The following is a 15,989-nucleotide window of genomic DNA, read 5'->3' as shown; positions in this document are numbered from 1 at the left end:
AGCTAATGAATGTTGCATGTTTTGTGTCACACCACCAGGTAATATAAATCAGTCTTTGATGACTCTGCGCACATGTATGGAAGTCTTACGAGAGAACCAGAGGTGTGGAACAAATAGGGTGGGTATGCTATTTGTACATTACATTGTTCCCACTGTAGTTTTGCTGTCTATGAGAGTAACAATGAGATTGTGTACTGTTGGATTATTGTTTTTTTCACTTTCATGTTGCCCTTCTTTTCCAGATGGTGCCATACAGAGACTCTAAAGTGACTCATCTTTTTAAGAACTACTTTGATGGAGAAGGAAAAGTTAAGATGATCGTGTGTGTCAATCCCAAAGCCGATGATTATGAGGAAACAATGGTATGCACTTTCCACGTGTCAGGTATCTTGGAGCTGAGCCATTGAGGGAACTGCTGGAATCAAATCAAAATAATTACTCAATTTTACTGGGGATTTGATAGACTTTTCACTGTCTTTTAATGAAAATATAAATGTTGGCTCAACTTGCCTGTAATTTTTTTCCATCTGTTCCTCAAATTATCCGCATCAAAAATTGCTTGTCTGTCTATAATGCTATTAATTGGCTTGTTGCTGTGCTGCATGTATACAAAAGATCAGTTAAACTTTATGTTGCGTTATAAGGTTGTAATCATAGTCTTCTGTGCTGCAGCTCGTAATGCGGTTTGCAGAGATGACACAGGAGGTAGAAGTTGCACGGCCGGTTGACAGGCCAATTTGCGGTCTTGCTGCAGGTCGCAGGCAAAGAAATCAGGCATTCAGGGATGAGCTGTCACATCGCCTGGATGACCGAAGAGGTCTCAGTAATGCTGGTGAGTCATAACTGAGTGTTCCTGCTGTCCTGTATTTGTGTGTCAGATAGTGTTTATGTAGAACTGTATTACAGAGGAAGTTTTATGTAACATGACTACTGTAATTTCTCGTATAATGCACATTTTTACCCAAAAAACTGTCAAAAGTTAATAGTGCGCATTATACATTGGTATAGGGGAAAATGGAAAAAAACAATTCGTTTTATAAATGTATGGCATCTAGAGGTTATGAAAAAGCTGTGCACTTTCATTCCAGTTTGCCACTGCCACCTATAGGTTATGAGAGAGGTGTACACCATGGTGTTAAACATATGGCCCGCGGGCCAGAACCGGCCCTTCAGGGGGTCCGATATGGCCCGCGGGCCAGAACCGGCCCTTCAGGGGGTCCGATCTGGCCCGCGGGGATGGACAACACATTCACTCCTAATTCTCAATAAAAGTAACTTGTTGCTAATTTTGTCTACTGGAGGCTGTACTGACAACACTTAAATTACATTGTTGCACTTGTGAAGGCAAAACAATGTCAAGTTTCAGGAGCACACTATTATAAAATGGTGTTCACACTGTGAAAATAAATACCTTCTGTAGAAAAGTTTTTAAGACATTGACTATTACAAAATTTCAAGTCAAGAGCTTCACTTCAAAAGAGGTTGGTTTGTTGTAACTTTGTTTTTCTCCATGCACTGCCACAACTTAAAATTGTATGTATACATTTACAAAGGATACAAACTGAATGGTGCACGCTCACTGATTTCATAATACTGTTGAAATAATTTTTTACACATAGGTCTAGGGGAAAATGAAAAAACTTTGAGATTTTATAAATGTATGCCACCATCTAGAGGTTATGAAAAAGCTGTACACTTTCATTCTAATATGCCACCGCCACCTAGAGGTTATGAAAAAGGTGTAACCCACACTTTCATTCCAATATGATAGTGGTACGTATGACTTCGTGTATGTACAGTTGTGCTCATAAGTTTACATACCCTGGCAGAATTTTTGAAATATTGTTTTTTAAATACAACTAATGCTGAACAACAACCATCATTAATTTATTTATGGTTATATTTTGTTTAATGATAATGCTTTTCTGAAATGCTTTACAGTTTAATTTGAATCCCATTAAAATAAAATTGTTTTGCCTGACCCGTCATATTTTCTTTAAAGAATTGTACCCATCTTACAAATTCTGCTTGGGTAATCAAACATATGTGCACAACTGTGTGTTTTCACATTTACTAAATAAAAGTAGGGCTGTGAATTTCAAAATAAGAACAGATAAATAAAAAGAAAGTATTACATGTTCAAATATTGCTTAACTTCAGAATAATTATTTGAAAAACTAACAAAATACACATACTTTGTTTTGATCATATGGGTAGAAGCAAAATCATGCATTGTAAAAATGCATTATACATGGTAGAAGAGTTTTCCAGAATTTTTAGGTCAACTTTGGGGGTGCGTATTATAAATGAGTGCGCATTATACACGATAAATTACGGTATATGCCCGACTGTCATTGTCTTGTGACGTGTATGAGACTTTGCAAGTATCTCTTGACAACTGCCCTGATCTGATTTTACATTTTCATACGCTTCCGACGGTAGAGGATCCAGCTATGCTCAATCAACTCATTGAAAGCTTGCCACCTCTCCCTCCCTGTGACCTGGTGGACCCAGGAGATGATCAGACACTGCCACGTCTGATCGAGGTTCTGGAGAGGAGGCATCGTATCCGCCAGCTGATGGCAGAGCAGTTCAACAAAACTGGTACAACATATACATGGCATGATGATGGAGGGCACTTAATAAATTACATTTGTAATGGATTATTAGACCACGTGGTGTTGTCAGTCATTTTCTGTACCCCTTTCAGGCCTTGTTTCTTAGTACCTCACATCGTGCATTCTTTTGCAGCTAATATGCTGAATTCCATGCTTCAGCAGTTTGATGGTCAGCTTGGTGTTAAAGAGAACTTAATCCAAGACCACCAAAGCAAACTGGGAGAGAAGGACAACGTTATCATCAACCAAAGGACTGATATTGAACGGCTAGAAAAGAAATCCAAGACCCTAGAATACAAGGTATCTCCTTTTTGCTCCATTATGTCAATGTTGTGGTCAGATTTTGTGACCTTTTATGTTACCATAAAATGTGTTTATATTCTTTCATACAATACATCAAACACTTTATTTTCATCAACCAAATTATATTCATTGATTTCAGAAGACATACTTCTCCTGTACAGTACTCACCAAAAGTTTAGGGATATTGGGTTTATGGGTGAAATTTCAGAATGCACCTTAATAGTACTGTAATGTTTATAGGTGAACTTAATTTGACCTTCTCGAAATGTGAATGCACATGTCCAACTGTCAGTGTTTCTGTACTTTTTGCACAGCGTTTTATCATCTAACATTGAGCTGAATACCAAAATTCATAGTAGGTGTGTTTGAGCCATGAATCCACCGATTAATTTCCTAGTTCAATTAGAATTGATATTTCAACAGTCCTCTTTATTGTACTGTTCACATTTTGACATCATGAGACCAAGATGGCACTTAACAATTGATCAACAGTTAACTTGCCATGGCAAGGCTTCAAACAGGATGTTCTCAGAGAGAAGTGGCCACCTGGTGTCACAGAGTGTCATCAGCAGGTTGCAACAGAAGTACTGGAAGAGTTTACAGAAAGGCGTAGAAGTGGACCTTCTTGGAAATTTATCGGTTGAGTCATGGATCAAACACCTGTTTGCCGTTAAGCTCCTTGTTAGAGAACAGCAAGTTGTGCATTCACAAGTTCATGTGGTTATCGTGCAATATAGGTTCATCTTGAAAATTCACTCAAAAGCCCAATGTCCCTAACTTGGTGTAAGTAGTGTATAACTTCAGCCATCCATTTAGTTTTTGTCAAATTAAATGCGTTGGTTTAAAAGAAGAAAATATATACTTTTTTTCAGTGACTGCATTTGTTGAAATGTATTTTCTCTAGATTGATATCCTGCAAAAGACAACCAACCTGTATGAGCACGACAAACGCTCACTCGAGCAGGAGCTGGAGGCTCGTGCTCAAAAGCTCCACCAGGAACTGTCGGAAAGGAGACTAATGGAGCAGCGCATGCAGGGCATGGTCACAGATGCCAAACTCAAGTGGGAGAAGGAGTGTGTAAGTGGAATTCAGTATCAGTAATTCAGAATTAAGTGAAAGCCTTACTATTTTAAACCATATTTTCTTTCTTATGGGTGACCCAAAAAAAATGGTTAACAGGGGTGTCCTAATCTGATCCTGTGATTTAAAAAAATAAAAATAAATAAATAAATAAATAAAAAAAATCGGGGCGGATCATGTGATTTTCTTTTTTTTTTTTTTTTTTTTTTTTTTTTTTTTCTTTCAGTGAAAAAGAACAGTTTGATTAATTTCCTAATATTTTAAATGTCACAGAGTGACAAATAATCCGAAGGTACAAAGATCTTGCCAAATGGAACAGTAATAGCTTCGTTCTATATTAAACAATCTAACTTTTCAGGGTATTTTTAGTACAGGATATAATATAAGTGACTGAAAGTGACACGCAGAAAAACTTGCGCATACAAACACCGTCTCTGCCCTCCCTCAGCGTTCTTTAAACCGTTTCATGACAACCCGGGTGTAGTTTATTGTGAAATTAAACGCGGAACAAAAAGAATTACACGCATTGTATATTTAAATACAAGACACACATGATCGTTTTAGAAATCGTCATCTTAATGCTAACAGTCAATGGAAACCCCCATTGATGGGCTACCTAGAATTAGCATGAGATCACCGGTGGGATTGACTTTCAAATAAGAAATATTTATGCATAAACTCCGTAGTAACACATGCAGACAGGTAATATAACAATACTCACAGGCATATATTCTTCCTAATCTGTGAAAAACGAGTTACTTTCTTTTCCCTGTATTGTGACGTTCTACTTCTATCCATTTTTTTACTGCAAACGTGTAGCTACATGCATGCACCGCACCACACTGTCCCTAAGAGGCCAAGGTGCGCACAGCAGGAACTGCAGATAGTAATTTTTCCTCCTATCTGACATTAAATCAGACTGAAATGTTCCTGTTTTAAATCAACTAAGATTACCAAAATTATTTATATTTGTTAAATATATATTTTTTTATTTCTGTTTTTTAAATGTTATTTTACTTTATTTATTTTTTGTTCTTTTAAATATTAAGTTTAGTTTTGGTAGTTATATGTATCAGTATCGGCAGATACTGTACTGTACATAAAATCTAAGACTCGGACTCTGGTGCAAAAAAATTTGATTGGGACATCCTTAATGGTTAATAGTGGAGGTTTTTCTTCCTTTGTTTTTCCTTAATGCCAGCCTTGCCTAGTGCCAGCGTCCTAGGGCTTTCACTCTTTGTTTGTCCAGGAGAGACGGGTGAATGCCAAACAGTTGGAGATGCAGAACAAGTTGTGGGTCAAAGATGAAAAGCTGAAGCAGCTCAAAGCAATCGTTTCCGAGAACAGCAACGGCAACGGCAGCAGCAGCACAGAGCGACCAGAGAAACCAGAAAGGGCCTCAAGGGACAAATATTCCAACTATGGCCAGAAGAGGTCTGCCTTGCCATCACCGCTTCTGGTGCGTGATAAGAGTCCATCGATATCAACAAAAATCAGTACTTCATATTGTGTGATTATATATTGAGCAAGGAAGTGTCTTTGGTCCATCAATCAGACCCTCAAGTGTTTTTTGGTGTGTAGTTGATCGATTTTGCATATTTGCTCCTAATATTGTGGCTGCTGCTTTTATATGTTACATATTTCTGACTGCCTTAACACACACAATGCTTTCGCCTCGTTCCCTCATCACTTTCCAGGACAGCCGACAAACCCCTTCCCATCAAAGTCAAGCTAAGATTAGGGCAGTTCAGGACGATTCCCCCACTTCCGCTTCATCTTTTCCTTCAGTTGCAACCTCCATCTCTGAGTGGGAGCAGAGGTGCCCTGTTGACTCAGACCCCCAGTATAGAGAACCAGGGACCCCTCCGTGCAGGAGCCGGACTCCTGCACTGTGCCATGGCGCCAGGAGTGCGAGTCGCAGGAGAGGGCAATGCTTTGCCTTAGAAACCGAGGCCCCAGCAACCCGTTGGGTCCATGGACTAGACCTAGAGCCAGGCATAAGGGTTAGTGTGTGCTAGTCACCGAGATGTATTTGTGGCTTGGTTTCTTTTTTGTAGTGATGCACCGAAATTAAAATTCTTGGCCGAAACTGTAAACCCAAAACTGACGAGAGCTGCCAACCTATAGAAATTCACTTCCAGAACAATTTGTCTGAATTTCTGTATTTTTTAAAGTGCTGTGAAAAAGTATAGGCCCCTTTCTTAAATTCTTAGTTTTGCAAAGTTTCCCCACTTTAAGATGATCAAACAAATATCAGACAAATATAACCCAAGTGAACTTAAAATGCAGTTTGTAAATGGTGATTTTGTTTATTAAGGGGGGAAAAAAACTATTCAAAGTTACCTAGCCCTCTGTGGAAAAAATAATTACCCCCCCATGTTAAATCTTGAATTAATTGTGGCTAATCACAATTTTTGGTTAATTTTCACTGATCACACCCAAGCCTGATTACCTGCAGACCTGTTCAATTCAGAAATTACATAGTCTGACAAAAGATCTTAAAAAAGATGCAACAAAATGACACAATCCAAAGAAATTCCATAACACTAAAATAAAGTACGTAATTGACATCTATCAGTCTGGAAAGGGTTACAAAAGCTATTTCTAAAGCTTCAGGATTCAAGTGAACCACAATGAGAGCCATTATCCTCACATGGAGAAAACAGTGGTGAACCTTCCCAGGAGTGGCCGGGCTACAAAGATTACCCCAAGATAACAGCAAGGAGACCACAAAGGAAGGGTTTTGAATTCTGCTCTTTACCAGAAAATCCTGATGAAAAATGTTCAGCCATCAGTTTATGACCTCAAGCTGAAGCGCACTTGGGTGCTACAGCAGGATTCTTCTTCTTTTCCTTTCGACTTGTCCCTTTAGGGGTCGCCACAGAGCGTCATTCTTTTCCATGTAAGCCTATCTCCTGCATCCTCCTCTCGAACACCAACTGCCCTCATGTCTTCCCTCACGACAACCATCAACCTTCTCTTTGGTCTTCCTCTCGCTCTCTTGCCTGGCAGCTCCATCCTCATCATCCCTCTACCAATATACTCACTATTTCTCCTCTGGACGTGTCCAAACCATTGAAGTCTGCTCTCTCTAACTTTGTCTCCAAAACATCGAATCTGGACAGCCAAGATTGATGAGCTCATTTCTAATTTTATCCAACCTGGTCACTCCGAGAGCAAACCTCAACATCTTCGTATTCGCCACCTCCAACTCTGCTTCCTGTTGTCTCTTCAGTGCCACCGTCTCTAATCCGTACATTATGGCTGGCCTCACCACTGTTTTATAAATTTGCCCTTCTTCCTAGCAGAGACTCTTCTGTCACATGACACCTTCCTCCACCCGTTCCAACCTGCTTGGACCAGTTTCTTCACTTCCTGACCACACTCACCATTGCTCTGGATGGTTGACCCCAAGTATTTAAAGTCCTCCACCCTTGCTATCTCTTCTCCCTGTAGCCTCACTCTTCCCCCACCACCCCTCTCATCATTCATGCACATATATTCTGTCTTACTTTGGCTAATCTTCATTCCTTTGCTTTCCAGTGCATGCCTCCATCTTTCTAACTGTTCCTCCACCTGCTCCCTGCTTTCACTGCAGATCACAATGTCATCTGCAAACATCATGGTCCACGGGGATTCCAGTCTAACCTCATCTGTTAGCCTATCCATCACCACTGCAAACAGGAATGGGTTCAGGGCTGATCCCTGATGCAGTCCCACCTCCACCTTAAATTCCTCTGTCACACCTACAGCACACCTCACCGCTGTTTTGCTGCCCTCGTACGTGTCCTGTATTATTCTAACATACCTCTCTGCCACTCCAGACTTCCGCATGCAGTACCACAGTTCCTCTCTGGGTACTCTGTCATAGGCTTTCTCTAGATCTACAAAGACACAATTTAGCTCCTTCTGACCTTCTCTCTACTTTTCCATCAACATCCTCAAGGCAAATAATGCATCTGTGGTACTCTTTCTAGGCATGAAACCATACTGTTGCTAGCAAATACTCACTTCTGTCCTTAGTCTAGCCTCCACTACTCTTTCCCATAACTTCATTGTGTGGCTCATCAACTTTATTCCTCTATTGTTCCCACAGCTCTGCACATCACCCTTGTTCTTAAAAATGGCACCAGCACACTTTTCCTCCATTCCTCAGGCATCTTCTCATGCGCTAGAATTCTATTGAAAAAACTGGTCAAAAACTCCACAGCCACCTCTCCTAGATGCTTCCATACCTCCACAGGAATGTCATTAGGACCAACTGCCTTTCCAGTTTTCATCCTCTTTAATGCCTTTCTAACTTCACCCTTACTAATCATTGCCACTTCCTGGTTAACCGCACTTGCCTCTTCTACTCTCCCTTCTCTCTCATTTTCCCCATTCATCAACTCCTCGAAGTATTCTTTCCATCTAGCTAGCACACTGCTGGCACCGGTCAACATATTTCCATCTCTATCCTTATTCACCCTAACCTGCTGCACATCCTTCCTATCGCTATCCCTCTGTCTGGCCAGCCTGTATAGATCCCTTTCTCCTTCTTTAGTGTCCAATCTGTCATACATGTCATCATATGCCTCTTGTTTGGCCTTTGCCACCTCTACCTTTGCCCTGTGTCGCATCTCAATGTATTCCTTTCGCCTCTCCTCGGTCCTCTCAGTGTCCAACTTCTTCTTAGCTAACCTTTTTCCTTGTGTGAGGTGCCACCACCAAGTCTCCTCTCCTTTCCTGCCAGAAGATACACCAAGTACTCTCCCGCCTGCCTCTCTGATCACCTTGGCTGCAGTGGTCCAGTCTTCTGGAAGCTCCTCCTGTCCACCGAGAGCCTGTCTCACCTCTTCCCGAAAAGCTGCACAACACTCGTCCTGTCTCAGCTTCCACCACATTGTTCTCTGCTCTGCCTTTGTCTTCCTAATCTTCCTCCTCAACACCAGAGTCATCTTACACACCACCATCCTATGCTGCCTAGCCATACTCTCCCCTACCACTACCTTACAGTCGGTAACCTCCTTCAGATTACATAGTCTGCTCAAGATGTAATCCACCTGCGTGCTTCTACCTCCGCTCTTGTAGGTCACCCTATGTTCGTGCCTCTTCTAGTAAAAAGTGTTCACTACAGCCATTTGCATCCTTTTTGCAAAGTCTACCACCATCTGTCCCTCCAAGTTCCTTTCTTGGATGCCGTACTTACCCATCACTTCTTCATCACCCCTATTTCCTTCACCAACATGTCCATTACAATCTGCACCAATCGCGACTCTCTCTTTGTCTGGGATGCTCAGAACTACTTTGTCTAGCTCCTTCCAGAATTTCTCTTTCACCTCTAGGTCACATCCTACCTGTGGGGTATAGCCACTAACCACATTATACATAACACCCTCAATTTCAAGTTTCAACCTCATCACTCGATCTGATACTCTTTTCACCTCAAAGACATTCTTAACCAACTCTTCTTTTAAAATAACCCTGACTCCATTTCTCTTCACATCTACACCATGGTAAAATAATTTAAACCCTGCCCCTAAACTTTTAGCCTTTTTGCCTTTCCAACTGGTCTCCTGGACACACAATATATCAACCATTCTCCTAATCATCATGTCAACCAACTCCTGTGATTTTCCTGTAATCCGATTGAAATGCAGTGGCATGACCTTAGAAAGGTCGTTCCTGCTCAAAAACCCTCCATTTTTGCTGAATTCAAACAGTTCTGCAAGGAAGAGTGGACCAAAATATCTCCACAGAGATGTGAAAGACTGACTGCCAGTTATAGAAAACGCTTCATTTCTGGGGTTTCTGCTGAGGATGGCCCAACAAGTTATTAGGTTTTGGGGGCCATTGCTTTGTCAAACAGGGCCAGGTAACTTGGACTAGTTATTATGTATTTATTTTTAAATAAATGAAATCCCCATTTATAAAAAAATAAATAAATAAATAAAATAAAAATAAAAAATAAAAAAAAATTAATTTTACTCTGGTTATATTTGTGTAATATATACATTTGTTTTAGCTTAAAAAAGTGCGGAAACTATGCAAAAATATACGAATTTGAGAAGGGGACCAATACTTTTTCATGGCACTGTATGTCTACAACATTACCGTGGGACAGTTATTGCAGTATAATATATCCATCCATCCATTTGCTGAGCCGCTTATCCTCACAAGGGTCGCAGGAGTGATGGAGCCTATCCCATTTATCATCGGGCAGGAGACTGGGTACTAATCTCCGCTATAACTCAGTTCCAGCCAGAACAATGCGACAAGTGTACTGTACCACCCAATCACTTATTTTGTTTTGCGACATCTTGTCACGATATCTTAGCAGCAGACATGGTGTACCCGTCTCTACCCGTCTTTCTCTTATTTCAGCAGTTTTACTTCAGTGTTTCGGTCCGTAACCAAAAAGGCACCCTTGGGACATTTTTGGCCGAAATATTTCCACCTTTGAAATTTCGACGCATCACCACTTTTTTGGTATTGCCAGCCATAACGTGTATAAGCAACCGCTAGTTTAGAACTGCATCTTTTAGTGGCTTTTTTTGGGTATCAGTGTGACATGCAGGGATGTGCCCGATGTGCTTCAAATGGTAGCCTGCATGTCAATAATGTAGACTTCTGTCCTAAGCTTTTCCCAAGTAGTGCCTTTAATGAGTAGTTATATGCTTGCTTTTAGACTTTTTTTTCTTCTTAGCATACCAAATGGCTCTTTGGACTTTTGAAATTGATTTACATTATTCACAGGGGTGCACATAACAATTATGCCCCGGCTCATTTTTTTTTTCATGACCCACCGACCTCATGGGATGAATTATGAACCATTTGTGGTTGTATATAATATTCGTTACTTATTTTCTGTACAAATTAAGGCATAACTTTTTTTTTAATGACCTTATCACTGTTTTCCCCCCTCTTTGGTCTTTTTGCATGTGCTTTACGTTTTTAGTCTTAGTCTGAATCACTTCACAGCTGGCAAACAGCCTGTACATGCATACCTGTAGCAATAGATATTCCTTTAGACACTTTATATTATTTAATGTCTTGCATTCTGCATTCATAGATATTTTATAGTCCCGTGAGGAAGGAAGGAGGAGGAATGTTATTTCTAATTTATGGCAAAAGGGACATGACCGTAGTTGCGCCAGCCCACACTGACATTGCCAATGATGACGACGAGGATAATGATAGGGGGCTCGGGTCGGGGGTGCCATCGAGGGGTCTTGCACAGGGCGCCATTCAAGCAAGCTCCGCTGCTGTCTTGCAGTTTGGGAACGCCTGATCAGCTAATTTGGCGTAGTTCTCAAGGGCAGCGGTCCCCAATCTTTTCTGCACCACTGTTAGGTTTCACGTAAAGACATACAGTGTGTTGATGGACCGACGTTGCTGCTGTGCAGCAAGACTGATACGCCCACGGAGCCCGCAGACCCATTGGGAACTGATGCGCGCATCAGCCACAGCCCGCGAGTGGCGCCGTTTGCGGACAACTTTCTTGTGCGCCACAGGCTTGCAGCTGAGCTCAACTACTGAGAAAGGAACGAATCAGTTCATAGAGTGATTCCATTCGGTACGTTCGTGAACATGATTCTAGCCATGCGCCCCCCCCAAAAAAAAAGAAGAAAAGTGGTCCACAAATGTGGACTGATATAAATGAATCTAGTATGCGTTTAACATTTTAAGTTTTCATGCGCACCTGCGCACCACTTACTGTATGTGCACCCCTGGTGATTCATGTTTAAATGTGCGATAGAATACAAATGCAATTTTAATTGTGCTGATTCTGAACTTCACACGTTTTCAATTTGCATGACGTTTCGCTTTCCTTCATCTTTGCATGATAACTCAAACTAGTTGGATGCTTTTCTCACAGTGGGTGTTTCAGATGCAGTGTTGAATAAGTGTATTGCTGGAACAGTCACCAAATATGTTGTGATTTGCTTTCTTTTTTTATATTCATCCATCCATTCTCATGCGAAAGGTGGACTACACCCTGAACTGGGCGCCAGTCAGTCGCAGGGCACTATTTATTTATTTATTTTTTAATCTTAACTTAAAATGATTCCAGGTTTGGTTCATGTCACAAAAGTTAAGTTTCATACTAATTAGTTTGTATAGTAAATACTTAAAAATTAACCTTGTAACCCATGACTACCAGTTGTACATTTATTCTTGCAGCACCTGGACAACCCACCCTTTTGATTAAATAACTCCAAGTTGAATTGTGTCACAAATCTGAATAATTTCCTGGTTTGTCTCTTTCACACTGGGATCATCAGGCGGCACGGGAAATTAACCCAGTGCACAGACGTTCACACTCAGCAGGTGGGGAGAAATGGGTAGACCACAAACCACCTTCTAATGTCGACCTAGGCACTGTCATGCAGCCAATCATACCCAATGCAATTCAAGTGTCTTCCCCGAGCGAGAAAGCTCTGTCTAAATGCCACAAGTATGTGCTTAGACATCAAGAGATTGCCTCTGACGGGGAGATTGCAACCAAGTTGATCAAGGTAAAAAGATGATTGATCACTGATTCTCTCATGTTGCATGATTTGAAATTTTCTCTTTGATTTTAGACCTTGGTTATTTCAGGTTTTAAAGGGACACCAGTTGTTTTTCTTTCTGTGATGTCCTTTTATCCTGCTATTCTTCTCTGTTTGACCTCCTCAGGGCAATGTTTTCAAAACCAGAAGTGGTGGCCAGGCTGTAGAGTTCATTGATGTTGAGACACTAAGGCAGGAGTGCCCAACTGCACCAAGGTATTTTCTTCATTCAGTTGAACCTCTGGATGCTGGTTAACTTCTGTTATTCAAATTTCCTGACTAAATTTCCTATCGGAAATAAAGCAAATTTCCACCTCAAACTGCATCACAGAACCGTTTATTACTCTACAGGCAATGTTTGAAGTAACCTAAGCTTAAGTAAGACAGTTCAATGCAGTAGTAGAACGACTCTCTTACTAGCTTACTAGACTTCCGCCCCTACCCACTCCGAGTCACCTTTGGCCCAGTAGTACAACCTTAAGAAGATCAAAGATGGTGAAAATGGTCAAATGCTAAATGGAGAGAGACTTTATTATTCCCAACTTCTGTTATCCAGTAGCAGCAATCACAGTTACACAGAAAGCAAATGGTTATATACAGTCAAAGGCAATTGTTAAATAGCAAGTATTGGGTAGCAATAAATAAAACGCACGTTTAATGGAAATGTCAGTGGAGAAGTGAAAAGGTTGTCATGTTATATCAAAACTCAGCTCTTTGAAGACCTCTGTCAGACATGGGAAGAAGGAACAAGACCGTTTTCATAGTGCTCCTGTGACCACCAGACCTTTTCAATTCCCTGTTCTATGGTTATAAAATACAGTTTTCCTCTTTGCCATCAACGCCATCCTTCTGTGGTAGGCAAAGCAAAACACATTTGTGTAGTTAATTCTTTAAATGCTCATTGAGCTAACCTATTGCAAGTTTTTCAAGATGTTTCAAGAAACCAAGCATGGATGTTTGGAAAAATTTTACCATTTTTATGCAATTTTACTTTAGCTGTTTCACTGTAGAATGATGCAATATGTATAAAAATGCACTATTAATTGATCAATCAATCAATCAGGTTCGCTTGCTGAAGGTGTATTAGCCAGGTGTCCCAATTATCTTGCTGGTAAACAAACAATCTGCTATATGCGCAAACTACTTCCGCATTCGGCAAATGAGGTCAAAGCGTTCCACCTCATTCGAGAGAATGGGGAAGAGGGCCATTTAAAAGCACCTGTAGGAACTTTTAACGTCTTCCCCCCCCCCCCCTCCAAACACAAGAAAGTCAGCTATTCCGTGTTCCGCGTTGGTTACGTGACGTTCTGCATATAGCGGATTTCATTTGCGACACTGTCTTTCTTTGACTTGTGTGTTGTGTTGTTACAGTCGCAAGAGGAGATCAGGCTCTGCAGAAACACCAGACAACGTGGAGGGCCAAGAAAACTGGGTACATTTCAATTTTCTTCTTTCCACAAAACTGAGAACACCAATTATTTAGAGAAGTACATTTTAGAAAAAAAAGTACAATCATTTGGATTTTAAAACTGTAGTTAGCTATCATATGTACTTTTACTTCTTCAGGTAGCACTCAATAGATGTGTAGAATGTGATGTCCCACTGGAACAAATAAGAATGCAGTTAACTGAAGTACTGTGTGGTGATGGACACTAAATGTTTTGTTCTTTCCTATAGTACAGACTATCAATCATCTGTTTAAATATGTTTTAGCAACTATACCTGCTTCCAAAGGTTTTCTTCTCCCTTAGTTGAGACAGACTTGACAAGTCAACCAATGTTCGACTTCCTTGCATGTTTAGTTAGCCGTAAACCAGACTCGCTAGGTCTGAACATCATCTCAAGTATGAAATATAATAGATCAATGACACAAAATACACAATAACCAATATCTCATACCGTTTCGCCTTCTGAACCTGAATTTCGGAGCAGTTAGGAGATGGCGCACATCTTGCAGTATATTTTGCTTTTACATAGGCATTTTTGGGAACAACTCATTCTCTCTCTTGCTCCACCAAACTGACTGAGGAATTTCTGATCACATGACCACTCGACACGCCACTCAATGCAACACTCAAATAGAACAGCAGGGGGAACAGTAAACCAAATCGTGTTAAATTCCTCTGCACATTATAGTACTATCACAATCATGCGCGTAGCACGGTATGCGCTATAAACGAAATCATGAACTTAAATTTCCAAGCATCAGATTTTAAAAATGTTCATTTTGTCAAGTCACTGAGGTTTTATCATCAGATATGTATGTCTTTCTCAATTAGATATTTCAATATTTCTTTATTCATGCTTTGTATAGTGCCCCATTTTTTTTTTTCTAATGTAGTTTACACACAATGTCCATGATCATTTCTTGTCAGGCTCCTGTTGCAAGCACAAGCACGGCCCCTGGGTATCAAAAGTAAGTGTGTGTACATTCGTTTCTTCCTTTGTATCTACTGTTACCATGGTTGCTGAGTTGCATCTTAAATTTAGTTATTTGTTTAATTTCCCGTTGTGTCTCATATCTCTCGCCCCTCTAGACGCAGGAAGCCTTGATGTTAGTTTTTTCTAAATGGCAACATGGCACATTGCCTGTGGGTCTGCTGGAACAAGAAGGAGCAATGTACTACTGTTTTTTTTTTTTTTATTGTTTTTTTTTTTTAAAAAGAAAACTTTTTTTTTTTTTTTTTTTTTTTATTTAATCCTATCGGGACAATTTGGGGTGCAATTGTCAACAAAAATGACATTGACTAAGGTACATAATCATAATGTGCTGAATTAGTACTGTTATTTTGTTTTGTTTTGGGGGGGCACCTAATATATGACCTAGAAAAGACTTGCAAACAAGAACTTTTTACTGCCACACAAATTGATATTATAGCATACTTTTTGTATCAACCATACATATAAAGTTTTGTCGGCATCAACTGTACATATAAAGCTGGGAAGTAAATTTTTTTGAAATCAATGTGCTGTAAATAAGTGTAATGATGCCCCCCCATCCCCACTGTTTAGAAAAACTCCTTATACAGCACACTACTCTTTCTGGTGCCATTAAATTTATTCAAATGAAGTGACCTGTTTGATTTATAAGCCATATTGGAGGACCATCCTTCTAAAAGTCTACACACAGCTGTCAAAATGATGAAAAGAAACCGTGAATATAAAGTGCAGGCAATTCAAAAGCTGGCATAGAGAATTAATAATTTAGACACTTGAAATGTTAAATAAAATGTCTATGCCTTCATTTATAGTGTGAATAATCAGAATCTTCTTTATTTGCCAAGTATGTCCAAAAAACAAGGAATTTGTCTCCGGTAGTTGGAGCCGCTCTAGTACGACAACATACAGTCAATTGACAGAGAACACTTTGTAGACATAAAGACATTGACAAAAAACAGTCACTGAGCAACAAAGGGTTGCTAGTTATCTGGTAATGTCGGTACATTTTTATTTATT

The 15,989-nt window shown here is 40.2% G+C and overlaps 1 protein-coding gene across 3 annotated transcripts in view; it reads left to right on the top strand.

The window, feature by feature from the left end:
* LOC133471139 (kinesin-like protein KIF23) overlaps positions 1 to 15,603 on the top strand; it is a 40,377-nt gene extending 24,774 nt beyond the window's left edge. Inside the window, exons 11-23 of one of the 3 annotated variants that reach the window (XM_061760384.1) lie at positions 39 to 118; positions 243 to 362; positions 673 to 832; positions 2,443 to 2,604; positions 2,752 to 2,918; positions 3,826 to 3,999; positions 5,252 to 5,461; positions 5,700 to 6,005; positions 12,267 to 12,500; positions 12,661 to 12,749; positions 13,905 to 13,965; positions 14,909 to 14,949; positions 15,071 to 15,603. In XM_061760384.1, coding sequence (XP_061616368.1) covers positions 39 to 118; positions 243 to 362; positions 673 to 832; positions 2,443 to 2,604; positions 2,752 to 2,918; positions 3,826 to 3,999; positions 5,252 to 5,461; positions 5,700 to 6,005; positions 12,267 to 12,500; positions 12,661 to 12,749; positions 13,905 to 13,965; positions 14,909 to 14,949; positions 15,071 to 15,086 — 1,820 coding nt within the window. In that variant the 3' untranslated portion in view covers positions 15,087 to 15,603. The remainder of the gene's footprint in view (positions 1 to 38; positions 119 to 242; positions 363 to 672; positions 833 to 2,442; positions 2,605 to 2,751; positions 2,919 to 3,825; positions 4,000 to 5,251; positions 5,462 to 5,699; positions 6,006 to 12,266; positions 12,501 to 12,660; positions 12,750 to 13,904; positions 13,966 to 14,908; positions 14,950 to 15,070) is intronic. The other 2 variants (XM_061760393.1, XM_061760404.1) reach the window with 2 other exon arrangements.
* Positions 15,604 to 15,989: the final 386 nt, after the last annotated feature.

The sequence above is a fragment of the Phyllopteryx taeniolatus genome, chromosome 2, assembly GCF_024500385.1.
Source record: "Phyllopteryx taeniolatus isolate TA_2022b chromosome 2, UOR_Ptae_1.2, whole genome shotgun sequence".
Taxonomy (NCBI): domain Eukaryota; kingdom Metazoa; phylum Chordata; class Actinopteri; order Syngnathiformes; family Syngnathidae; genus Phyllopteryx; species Phyllopteryx taeniolatus.
The sequence above is the reverse complement of the archived record's forward strand: the minus strand, read 5'-3'. Positions and strand labels throughout refer to the sequence as shown.